Source organism: Chiloscyllium plagiosum, unplaced genomic scaffold, assembly GCF_037043375.1.
Source record: "Chiloscyllium plagiosum isolate Xiang-an unplaced genomic scaffold, Cpla_swu_hap1 HiC_scaffold_34, whole genome shotgun sequence".
Classification (NCBI taxonomy): Eukaryota; Metazoa; Chordata; class Chondrichthyes; order Orectolobiformes; family Hemiscylliidae; genus Chiloscyllium; species Chiloscyllium plagiosum.
Window position 1 is genome coordinate 47,936,934 of NW_028270172.1, and position 13,551 is coordinate 47,950,484.

At 41.3% G+C, this 13,551-nt stretch overlaps 1 protein-coding gene across 1 annotated transcript in view; it reads left to right on the forward strand.

Moving 5' to 3' along the window:
- The window catches only part of LOC122564332 (E3 ubiquitin-protein ligase RNF182-like), a 29,072-nt gene extending 15,924 nt beyond the window's left edge, over positions 1 to 13,148 (forward strand). The window contains exon 2 of the mRNA XM_043719053.2: positions 11,085 to 13,148. Within this exon, the coding sequence (XP_043574988.2) occupies positions 11,245 to 11,982 (738 nt within the window). The 5' untranslated portion in view covers positions 11,085 to 11,244 and the 3' untranslated portion in view covers positions 11,983 to 13,148. The remainder of the gene's footprint in view (positions 1 to 11,084) is intronic.
- Positions 13,149 to 13,551: the final 403 nt, after the last annotated feature.

The following is a 13,551-nucleotide window of genomic DNA, read 5'->3' on the forward strand; positions in this document are numbered from 1 at the left end:
GCCATTCTTTCAAAAACCAATTTACAGCTTTTCTCAATGATAACCAACGTGTAACAATCTACTTCATTGCTCAAGCCATTCCAGACCAACAAACTATAAACTATTTGAAGGTGTAATGTTCTACTGCCAATGAAGGAGAGTGACCATTATCATTACCCTAGCTTATGTATCTCTATCTAACTGACATAGACCTGCTTTGAATTGATTATTGACAATGTGAGTTAAACAACCAGCTTTGAAAGTTAAAAAACCAGGTTATAGTCCAACAAGTTTAATTAGAAGCACTAGCTTTCGGAGCGCTGCTCCTTCATCAGGTGGTTGTCTACACTGGACTATAACCTGATGTTGTGTGATTTTTTTTTAACTTTTTACACCCCAGTCCAACACCAGCACCTCCAAATCAAACTCTGAAAAGCTTAGGGTTCTTTCCAGAAAGTATATGCAGAGTGATCAATCCCAAAATAGGCATCGGTATTATCAACTGAGAAGGTTGACACATATTGGAAATCCAATCCTACCTTTTGCACAGCAATCAAAACTGGACTTGTAACAACCTCAGCAGATCCAAATGGACATCCAGACATCCATCTAGCAGTCTGGACACACAGCCATCTTTGAACAGTGTGGTATGGTAAACAACTAAGGTTGACCTCCTTCGTTCTTTTATGAGAGATGGCTGTTGCAACTGAGGAAAAAAAAAGAGGGTCATGATTTTTTAGGAAGGTTTCCGAATATGTCTGTGATCAGTGATTGTTTTAATACCATGAGCATTGTGATTATAGGAAATAATCATGCCATGCAATAACACCAAGACTGATTGCAAGGAGTGAGCTTATATCTTTAAGGAGCTGGTGGTGAACATGACAAAGGTGCTGTGATAATCTGGGAGTGTGAAGGCAAATCCAAGCGTATCTGAGCTTCTTTGCCCATATCCTAGAGGATAGCAAGTCACAAGAGAAGTAGTCAGACACCTGTCACTCCTGAGTAAGGTAAAGGAGACTATGGCTCAGATTGGGGGCTAAGGCTTGGAATAGGATGGAGATATGTTGTCAGGAGACACTGAGCAGAAGAAGTGTCAGAGTGGGGATGGAAGGCATGATCTGGGGTTTGGAGTGAGTGAATTTGGGGACTGTATTTGGGGCTTGGGCCTGCTCAGCCATAATTGAGCTGTCAGTGCATGGACTCCCCATCATTTTCAACCACAACTCCCAATGCACCCTCTTCCACTCAAGCTCCTCAGGCCTGGGTTTGGGTAATGGTGTGGTTTATGGTGGTGGAGCAGATAGTAGTGAAGGTTGGAAGACTAAGCAATGTCAGGACTGAGGAACAAGTAGTCAAGAACTGACAGAAAAAATAAGTTCCATTATTATTACGAGCTGAAAGTTTTCTCCGTTTCGTGTTTCAAACTTTTTCTTAAATTTTGCTCTCTTGCACAAGCCAGTCCATGTTGCTCTCCCCCTCATGGCTGAGTAAGTCCCACAGTGCATTCATGACAATGATAAGTATTAGCTTAGTCTAACATGGACATTGGCAAGATGAGACTTTCCAGCATACTTCCAGTCATTGTTTGAGAAATAGCAGACAAATGCTATCCTGGGAGCTAAGAATTGGGATGTGGGGCAAACGTAGAATTAGTGGACGATCCCAGAAAACACAAGATAGCTGGTTATCCAGTCAGTATGTATCAATTTCAATTGCTCTTAAAGAGTTAATAATTGAAGTGATTGTTTCATGTTCCTTTATAGGATTCCTACAACACAGATAGAGGTCATTTGACCCATCGATCTGCATCAACCCTCTACAGAACATCCCACCCAAACCCAGACATCCACCCTGTTCCCATAACTCCACATTTCCCATGGCTAACCCACCTAGCCTACACATATCTGGACACTACAGACAATTTAGCCTAGCTAATCCACTTAACCTGCACATCTGGACTGTGGGAGAAAACCACAGCACCTGGTGGAAGTCCATGCAGCCAATGGGAAGAACATGAAATGTCCACATGACAGTCACCTGAGGCTGGAAGTGAACCTGTGTCCCTGGCACTGTGAGGAAGCAGTGCTAACTACTGTGCCGCCCTTCATTAGCCTCTTTAATTTTTTATCAGTGTTCCTGGTTTTCCATAATTGTGGGAAAATTGATAGAGTTGTGGAATGCAAATTGCATGTAAAAATCTCAGCCACTTGTGAACAGACTTTTTTAAATAATTCAATTCAAACGAGCCAATACTAGGTTGGTTTAATTCTCATCTGAATCAAAGAGTTAGCTGCACTACAAGACATGAGCATGTCATTCAAACTGGTTTTCAATGTCATACTGATGGAGTATTGTATTGATGGTGATGTCGTCTTTCAGATCAGGGGCAGACCCATTTCTTTAGTTGAAGGTAAAACATCCCATGTCTTATACTCAAGGTTCTTGTTACAAACAGTTTTGCCAACTTGTCTTCCTCACAGCATTTAAACTGTGGTTTTACAATGTTTTATACATAATTCTTCTAATTCATTGCCAGCAAAACCAATCTTAAACTCTATTAAGAGGTTTTATTTGAATAATTGTATCAATCATTCCTTCAGATGGATTCATTAAATGCATTACAGCACAAGCAATGAATATAGTTGATAATAACTTTAAATTTAAACCTGGCATATGTTTTACAAAAGCAAAATATTGTTGTTGCTGGACATACTCAACATGTCTGGCAGCACATGTGAGAGAGAAAGAATAAAAAAGTTTGGAGAAATAGGACGTTGCATTAGACAGTACCTGAAAGGGTTAACTGATATAACACAATAAGCACCACCCATCAAGATAGGAACAATTGGTCCTGGGAGGAACTAACCAGTCTGTCATAACCTTCAGAGATTGTTCTCAGTGTTAATATTGTATGGTTGTCTTTTCCCACTTATAGAGTCATAGAGCTGGACAGCATGGAAACATACTCTTGTGGTCCAATCATTCATGCCAACCAGATATCCTAAGTTAATGGAGAGGGATAAGTGTGTACTACAGGGCAAGAGTTATAGCTGGGGTCAGGGAAATTATGATGCGGTGAGGCATGACTTAGGATGTGTGGCTTGGAAAAGTAGACTCCAAGGCAAGAGTGTAAATGATATGTGGAGCTTGTTCAAGGAGCAACTATTGAGTGTCCTTGATAATTATGTACCTGTCAGGCAGGGAGGAAAGGGTCGTGCGAGGGAGCAGTGGTTTAATAAGGAATTGGAATCCCTTGTTAAATGGAAGAGGGCGGCCTATCTCAAGATGAGACGTGAAGGTTCAATTGGGGCGATTGAGAGTTATAGGGTAGCCAGGAAGGATCTGAAGAGAGAGCTAAGAGCAGCAAGGAGGGGACATGAAAGGTCCTTAGTCGGTAGGATTAGGGAAAACCCTAAGGCTTTCTATAGGTATGTTAGGAATAAAAGAATGACTAGGGTAGGAATAGGTCCAGTCAAGGATAGTAGTGGGAAGTTGCGTGTGGAGGCGGAAGAGATTGGGGAGACACTGAATGAATACTTTTCTTCAGTATTTACTCAGGAACAGGGCATTGTCGTCGATGCGAATACTGAGTCACAAATAAGTAGAATGGATGGCTTTGAGGTATGTAGAGAAGAGGTGTTGGAAATCCTGAAAAAGGTGAAAATAGATAAGTCCCCTGGGCCTGATGGCATTTATCCTAGGATTCTCTGGGAAGCAAGGGAGGAGATTGCAGAGCCATTGGCCTTGATTTTTATGTCCTCTTTGTCTACAGGAGTAGTGCCAGAAGACTGGAGGATAGCAAATGTGGTTCCCTTGTTCAAAAAGGGGAGTAGGGATAACCCTAGTAACTATAGGCCGGTGAGTCTCACTTCTGTTGTGGGCAAAGTCTTAGAGAGAATTGTAAGGGATAGGATTTATGCACATCTGGATAGGAATAATGTGATCAAGGATAGTCAGCATGGTTTTGTGAAGGGCAGGTCGTGCCTCACAAACCTTATTGAATTCTTTGAGAAGGTGACGAAGGAGGTGGACGAGGGGAAAGCGGTAGATGTGGTATATATGGATTTTAGTAAGCCGTTTGATAAGGTTCCCCATGGTAGGCTACTGCAGAAAATACGGAGATATGGCGTTGAGGGTGAGTTGGATGTTTGGATTAGGAATTGGCTGGATGGAAGAAGACAGAGGGTAGTAGTTGATGGCAAAGTTTCTTCATGGAGTGCCGTCACTAGCGGTGTTCCGCAAGGATCTGTTTTGGGACCATTGCTGTTTGTCATTTTTATAAATGACCTGGAAGAGGGGTTAGAAGGTTGGGTGAGCAAGTTTGCGGATGATACGAAAGTCGGAGGAGTTGTTGACAGTGAGGAAGGATGTGGCAGGTTACAGCAGGATATAGAGAAGCTGCAGAGCTGGGCAGAAAGGTGGCAAATGGAATTCAATGTAGCTAAGTGTGAGGTGATTCACTTTGGGAAGAATAACAAAAAGATGGGGTACTGGGCTAATGGTCAGATACTTGGTAGTGTGGATGAGCAGAGGGATCTTGGTGTCCATGTACACAGATCTCTGAAAGTTGCCACCCAGGTAAATAGTGCGGTGAGGAAGGCATATGGCGTACTGGCTTTTATTGGTAGAGGAATTGAGTTCCGGAGTCCTGAGGTCATGATGCAGTTGTATAAGACTCTGGTGCGGCCGCATCTGGAATATTGTGTGCAGTTTTGGTCGCCATACTATAGGAAGGATGTGGAGGCACTGGAACGGGTGCAGAGGAGGTTTACCAGGATGTTGCCTGGTATGGAAGGAAGATCGTATGAGGAAAGACTGAGACACTTGGGGCTGTTTTCATTAGAGAAAAGAAGGTTTAGGGGTGACTTGATTGAGGTGTACAAGATGATTAGGGGGTTAGATAGGGTTGACAGTGTGAACCTTTTCCCGCGTATGGAGTCGGGTATTACAAGGGGGCATAGCTTTAAATTAAGGGGGGGGTAGATATAGGACTGATGTTAGGGGTAGGTTCTTCACTCAGCGAGTCGTAAGTTCATGGAATGCCCTGCCAGTAGCAGTGGTGGACTCTCCCTCTTTATGGGCATTTAAGCGGGCATTGGATAGGTATATGGAGGATAGTGGGTTAGTATAGGTTAGGTGGGCTTGGATCGGCGCAACATCGAGGGCCAAAGGGCCTGTACTGCGTTGTATTCTTCTATGTTCTATGTTCTATCTAGTCCCATTTGCCAGCATTTGGCCCATATCCCTCTAAACCCTTCCTTTTCATGTATCCATCCAGATGCCTTTTAAATGTTGTCATTGTACCAGCCTCCACCACTTCCTCTGGCAGCTCATTCTATACACATACCACCCTCTGCGTGAAAAAGTTGCCCTTTGGGTACCTTTTGAAATCTTTTCCCCCCCTCACCTTAAACCTATGCCCTTTTGTTTTGGACTCCAGTACCCCGGGGAAAAGACCTTGGCTATTCATCCTATCTATGCCCCTCATGATTTTATAAACCTCTATAAGGTCACCCCTCAGCCTCCAATGCTCCATGGAAAACAGCCCCAGCCTGTCCAGCCTCTCCTCGTAATTGAAACTTTCCATCCCAGACAAGATCCCAGTGAATCTCCTGTACACCCTATCCAATGCAATCACATCCTCCCAATCGTTGGCAGGGTAAATTGAGAGGCAGTTTTATAGTTACTTAGATTTTTAATCATCTAACTTTCCCTGGGTAACCATTTACTTAACTGCAGCAGAGGCCTCTGAATTTTTCACTGGATACTTTCAGAGGGTTCAAGTGTAGAGAATTTCCCAGGCATTTCCCAACTGTCTGCTACACTGGGGATTCTGCAGGGTCCCCATGCATAACTCTCATCTATGCTTCATTGGAAAATCTGAGCTGTTGTATCCAGCTCAGTTGTATGACACGAGCACAAATAATGCTCTAATCCTACAATGAAACAGACAAGACATCTGACTTGTACATGATAAACAAACAAACAAGATGATGATTCTGACACAGAAGGTATCTCTCTGGCAACAAACATACATTCGTAATGTGTTAAGCACATCTGTCCACACCAATGAATTGCACACCACAGAATACGGCTTTGCATACTATAACCATGATAGTCTATGGACTAGATCTAGTTGTTTTATATGTCTATCAAACTGACGTCTTAATGTATAAAGATAATACGCTGATGTTCATCCTTATCTATATTTATCAGAACAGGTTCTGCATTTGTTAAAGAGTAAAATAGGGGATACTGTATTGTTGCACAGGTGTCACAGAAGCATTAAAATAAAATCAATGTACTGCAGATGCAAGAGATCTCCAGCATTTTATGTTTTTATTTCAAAAGTGCACTATATTTTTAAGACAACTAGATGATATCATAACATGTGATGCTGTCATATAAGTGATCCCCCATCTCTGTTCAATCAGTTGATCTGTTAGCAAGCAGCCAGCCAATTTATCTGTTAATCTGCTAGCATAAGTATTAACTATGTAAGTAATGTAATACTAATATAAGTAAATACATAACTCAGATGGGACCTATTGGTTCCACTATAATGCATGTTTCTTCATCGCAAATTGGCGTTAATGGGATTGAATAATTTACACTGTTTCTTGTAGAATGCGAACTTTCCTTATTGGCTTTAGTTTGGGTTCCAGCCCCATTAGTTTAAAAGGTACAGCTATTGCACCATTTTTCTTAGAACACAAGATTGCATGAGAACTGAACTATCACATATATCAGAACTGATGTAAGTCTTGGATTTCATATTGGTATATATAATTAATTGTCAATAAACTTCTCAACTTCTGACTCAATAGGAACCCAACTCTCTGCAGGCTCCATTATGTGGTCTAACACAATCACGAGCACATCAATTTTTTTCTTTAATTCTTTCCTAGCGAGCACCTGTCCTCCATCAACATTATCATGCTACATTTGAAACAACTCAGACTCTCAGACAAATGAATAATTTCATTAGACCAATGCAAACAATCAGATGAACAACTCAATCAGCTCATTAATATTTATGAGATCTCATGATGAATAAATTGCTGGTGCATTCATCTACAAAACAGCATTGATTGAACTTCAAAGTAATTAGATTAGATTACTTAGTGTGGAAACAGGCCCTTCGGCCCACACCGACCCGCCGAAGCTCAACCCACCCAGATCCAATCCCTACATTTACCCCTTCACCTAACACTACGGGCAATTTAGCATGGCCAATTTACCTAACCTGCACGTTTTTTTTGAACTGTGGGAGGAAACCCACGCAGACACGGGGAGAATGTGCAAATTCCACACAGTCAGTCGCCTGAGGCGGGAATTGAACCCGGGTCTCTGGCGCTGTGAGGCAGCAGTGCTAACCACTGTGCCACTGTGCTGCCCAAAAAGAGAAACCCACCCAGACCCATTTCCCTCTGACTAATGCACCTAACACTACGGGCAATTTAGCATGGCCAATTCACCTGACCTGCACATCTTTGGACTGTGGGAGGAAACCATTAATTGGACGTAAAGTGTCTTGAGGTGTTCCGAGAGATGTGATATATTGTTGAATAGATTTCTTTTTAACCTCTTCTTCCCAGACAGCTTTTTATGAGGTGGGAAATTCTAATAATAGATTTGTCATTCAATCTGTTAATTTACCAGTTCTTCTCTATGCAAAATTATGTTAAATATTTTCCATACAAATTGTGAATTATAAATTATGAGTCTTCATTCCTGGCTCATGCTTTATTTAATGTGACGTGCAAAAAAAAACAGGAGTGTTGACTCTTGTTTTCAATTGTCTGACCTATCGAGGGAGGCTCTGCATTGGGAGGTAAGTTTTACACCATTTATCTTAAACTGTATACTATAAATTAAAGTGCCATCTCTGAAACCTGATATAATGCCTTATTATGGGTCACAGTGAAGAGGCCATTTTTAGCTAGGGCAGTGGTGACCAGTCTATCCATATGGACAGATCATATTTCAGTTTTTATCATTCTCAGAGAACCACAACAGTAAACATGAAATTCATCAAAAATATCCAAAAACAATAAATTGCTACTTGAAATGATTAATGAATATAAATGACAATTAAAAAGTGCCAAGCCTCAAAGCTTAATAATAGTCATTTTTCACACGTTTGGTCAGGCAAAGGTTGAAAGAAAAAAAGAATCAGCCCCAATTCACAATTATCGGGGAAGGGGGTGGCAGCTGAAGCTGACCTAAGAAATTTAGCTAACACTGACCTCGCATCACCTCTGGCAAGGCACACTCTAAACTGGGCAAGGGCTTTCGGGAGAGAGCAGGAATGTGACATTGTGATAGAAAGTCAATCATTATCATACTGAATGGCAGAGCAACTTGAGGGGCTGAATGGCCTCCTCCTTTTCCTAATTTCTATGGTCTCAGCAGAATATTCATGAAAGCTGGAGTTTAAAATTTGCTGACTTTCAGCCTGGGCTTTCTCTGTCTTCCTCACCCACATCTTTATTTCTTCTTTTCTTTCTCCGTCACTCCCTCTTTCTTTTCAATTTTAATGTGTTTTATTCTACCTGCTTTAATTGCAAGAATATTATCCAAGGGGCTTTGCGCTCTAAACTTCACTGATCTCAAAGAAACTCAGAATAAATGACCATGAACAGCAAAACGGCTTCAGAAATCTGAAAATGCATGGCAACTCAAGGCAGTGCTGCAGCGCTTGGAGGTGGTAGTCCACTGCAGGAATTTCAACATGTCCCACCATGCAGGTTACCTACTGGGGGAGTAACCTGCGAGCTGCCAATCCCAACCAGTCGCTCAACAAGGTTGGAGCTTGTGGTTTCTTGGTGTCTTAGCTGCACAGCCAGAGCTCAGGCTCCTTCCAGCCACTTCCCCATGGGAGCCAGGAACAGTTGTTGCCTGTCTCTTTCTTTGGCTTTTGGAGGTGGTGACCTCGGTTGGCTATCTATGACTAGCCAAGATGACCTGATCAAGCTGGCCTGGATTCTACACTCCTGCTTGGCTCTGATTGTCACAGCCATCCAGGGTGCCTCTAACAAAAAGGCCAGCTCTACCAGTATGTGACTGAGAACTTTCCTTTATACAATAGGAGCAAGGTTGCCCGACAGAAAATGCATTCAGTATTACTTCTGCCTTAATGACTGCTGCGAGAAGGTCCCTAGGAATGAGGCTGATTGCGGTGAAAGGGTACCTCCCTAGCTCCAGATTCTGCTCTTTTCCTCCTGTGAAATATTGCTGATGCTGGAGACCTGTACCGAAAGCAGAAGCAGGCCGCAGACATACCACTATGGCTGCAGGCCTCAGACTGCTTACTGCTATCTCTCCAATTTTAGATTGACCCCCCCCCCACCACATTTTTTGCTGACTGGCTCACTGCGGAGTCTGCAACAGGAACAGCTCTTTGCAAAATCTGTGACTGAGCTATAAATTAAAGCAGATGTGGGGACGTATGAAATGGGCTGAATGTGGTCTGTGGGCCTTAGGTTGGTCACCCTCAATATACAATAGAATGTCCAAATAACAACACATGTAGAAAAAGTAGATGAAAACATAGTTTTGAAAAATGAAAACATTGTTATTTAGCACAGACTCTGTAACATTGCCAATATTCTCCGTCTTCTGACAGTGCCTCAGAGAGAAGGGGACACTCGTCATGGTGTACTGCTTGTGGCAAAACCTTTTTTTAACTCACCATGTGACTGTGCCATATTAGTTTTGGACTTGGCCTGACACTGTGCAACTCCTCCTGCCCCCCCACCTCCCGGTAAGGTTTCTGCCTCTTCAGCTTCCTCACTATTAGACTGGTTTAAAACTCACCTTTTTGATCAATCTTTGACTCGCCTTTCCAAATGTTCCACTGTTTGGTTTGGGAGAATTCTTCAGCTAGACAACTTCTTTAAAACCTGCCTACATCTTTTAATGGGGGACTGCTGAATGATATGGAAACAATCCATTGCCAGTCAATACAACCGAAGTCTCAATATTTGGTAGGATCAGCAATTAAGCCGAGATGTGACCCTGTACCGCCCCCTGCAGATGTATTGAGGCAACTAGAATTATTCAAGTGAATCACAGAATCCCTTCAGTATGGAAGCAGGTCATTCAGCCTATGGAGTTCACACCAACCCGCCAAAGAGATCCCACCCAGACTCAGTCACCCTGCCTGCCCCCCTCCCAACCCCCAAACCCCCACACTTATCTCTGTAACCCTGAATTACCCATGGCTAATACACTGAGGTTGCACATCCCTGGACACTATGGGCAATTTAGTATGGCCAATCTACATAAAGTGTACATCATTGGACTGTGGAAGCAAACTGGAGCACCCAGAGGAAACCCACCCAGACACAAAGAGAATGTACAAATTCCACACAGACAGTCACCCGAATCTGGGATTGAACCCGAATCTGGGATTGAACCCGAATCTGGGATTGAACCCAAATCCCTCGTGCTGTGAGGCATCAGTATTAACTATTATCAATGGAAACAGAGTTAAACTATAGTAATGGCTTCCATATTTCTGAGATTCGGATTCACAAAGTTTGGTCATCCCTATATTAATATATCTACTTGCATTCTAAATGTCTCAAATATTTCTACCTCTACCAGGGTGCAAATTGTTCTAAGTATTGATCAGTATTTCAGGAACAGTTCTTGCTGATAGCGGTTTTAAATTTATTATTCACGTTTTAAAAATTTGCCCTTTAGTTTCTGTTTTTCTGACAATGTAAATTGCCTTCTTAACTAAACTTCAAGGCATTTACATGAACTTCTATCTTATTTAAACAATGAATACATTCACAAATATAGATCGACTAGTCAGTTTGAATTGCATTGGTCAAAGAATAAAGTTCATTTTGCAATCCTGGTCCTTGAGTACTGATTCATCAACTGGTGTTTGTGTTGAAGGTCTTTACCAGCAGATTTGCTGAACAAACCCTATAAAGCATATAAATGGCTCGCTACTCATTGGTTAACATCACAGTCCTATTGAGAACCATTCACTTACAACATAATAACAATTAAAATCTTTGTTCTTCTGAGCAGAGTTTAAAGCTTCAACACAATGAACAATGTGTGCCTTCTTTCTCTCTCTGCAGATTGTCTGATAGTTTACGTGCCTGGGACCACAATCACAAGGACAGGCGAAGGGTTATCCATGTGCAATGCTGCTTCCGGTCTGGATTTACTGATGTTAAACTGGATATCACAAATGACCTTCTAAAATAAACTGTTGCTGTTGTGGTTGAACAGTTCATTATGAATTGCCAGACTATAGAGAATTCTATTGAGAAACAGTGGTTTTCTTCTGAGGAGTTGGAATGCAAAATCTGTTACAACCCTTACAATTTGAAGAACAGGAGACCCAAGTTGTTGGAATGCTTTCACAGGGTCTGTGCCAGATGCCTGCACAAAATTGTAGACCTTGGAGACTCCTCACAAAGTATAATTAGCTGTCCCTTCTGCAGGTATGAGACCAGTGTATTAGTCAATGAAGTTGGTGGACTCCCAGATGATGATAATATTCTTGCTGTCCTTGTATGCAAGGAGAAGAATAGAAAGTTTGCCATGGATAGCCCATCTGAGCTTCTGCTGACTCCAAAAAGGTTATCTTCCTTTGGAAGCCCTTCCCGATCCTCAAACTGTCTGGTTATAACCATCATGGAGGTTCAAAGGGAATCCCCACAATCTCAGAGCTCAGCATCAGTGACGGAATTCTACGACTCCAATTTTGGTTCAATAGCCTCAATGTCTCAGCAGTGGGCAATTTGGAATTGCACTCCCTTTCTTTGTCGTGCAATAGGCAGGATTCTAGTCTGGCTATTGGGACTGCTGTACTTCAGCTCTTTACCCCTTGGTGTATATCTGCTTGTGATTCAGAAGGTTACACTAGGGATCATATTTGTCAGTCTTGTTCCCTCCAGTCTTGTTATGCTTATGGTCTATGGTTTCTGTCAGTGCTTATGTCATGAGTTTTTAGATTGCATATCTTCATGAAAGCAAAATCTAAAAGTATGTAAGAGTTACACTCGCACTGACAGGTTGTAGGAAGTTTTGTGTCTTATATTAACTCTGGCTTGTGAACTGTGTAATTTGGCAATTGTGCTTTGGCTGGAAGGTCTGTTCTGCAGTAGAAAGTTGTTATAAACAGTGATAGTTGTTTTACTTGGTGTGTAATATATTCTACGGCTCATTACCTTTTTCAAAAGTGAGATGTTTACGAACTGAAAAGCACAAAGGGAAGTAAAGGCACACGTTAATATGTTGACGTTTGCTCGTACAGAACTTGATATTGCTGAGAAAAGAGATTTTGTCAAAGGTTTTCATCTTACACACATCAGGACAACTCATGATAAATACCAATGTAAAACAAAATGGCATTTTAACTGAGATAGGAGAGTACTGATTGGTTGTCATTTGGACTCTGATTGACAGAGGAATTGTTTTGTAGAATGCACCAGTTAATGATGACCTGACAATTAACTGCCATGGTTTCTTTAAATTTTAAACGAAGGCAGGTTGACTCTGATTGATTAGTTAAGGCATTGCCCAGAGGAATGAACCTTAATATGTCTGTCAACTTTTTTATGTGTTGTAACAGGTGTAGTGTCTGCAGGTATTTTTTCTATCTGTTAAGAACAGAGCCCCGTGTATTAATATATGTAGCTTTCAGTACATGCAGATGCACCACATTGCAAACCAGACTGATAATCCTAAATTAATTGTCAGCATAATTCTTTGCACTCTCAGGGTTATTAAGAAACTGTTTCCCAATTACATTTAATATTGGACACTGTTAGTTTTGCAAACACTGACTGGTTTCAGTGCCACAGTGATGCTAAAGTAGGCTAAGTATCCCAAAAACTGGCAAATGGTATCAAACAGCATATCGTTTGAACTGTTGATAACAAGCAATGTACTGACTGTACCCAATCAAATCATGCATGCATGTGGAATATAGACCTTTAAAATTTACAGAGTCTTATTATAGGTGCACTAATCCTTTGCTGTATTATAATCAAAATATTTGTGTATAGTTTAAACATTTTTGCAATTGAATTATACATTTTCCAGGATTCATTTGTTTGAAAAATAATCTGTTAAACAAAGTTTCATGAATGCACTAATCTGGCATCTTAATAAAAGTGGAAAATGCTTTTATGTGAAGCCAGCCACCAATACTACATGGCCTGCAGAAACAGACAGAGGAGAGAGGAGTGTTTGACTGGGGCTGAGGTTGAAATGAAAGTGAACCTGTACTTGTGATTGTTACACCATTTGATAATCCAGGGTTTTACACCTGGATAATGAATAATATTCATGGTCATTTTTGAACTTAGCTTTATATTTAATGGTCTTGTTATAAAGCTAAGTAGCAGTCACAGATAACGCTTCTGTAAAGCACAACATGAAGAAAGATATTGGAATTGCAAACAACAGTGGAGCAGAAGGACTTGGGACATAAAAGAGCTATCTAGATTTCTTTCAATTCAGATAATTATCTTTCAGGATGAAGTGATTTTATCTTCTCACAACTGTGCATTAACTGGCCGCAAAAAAATCCCT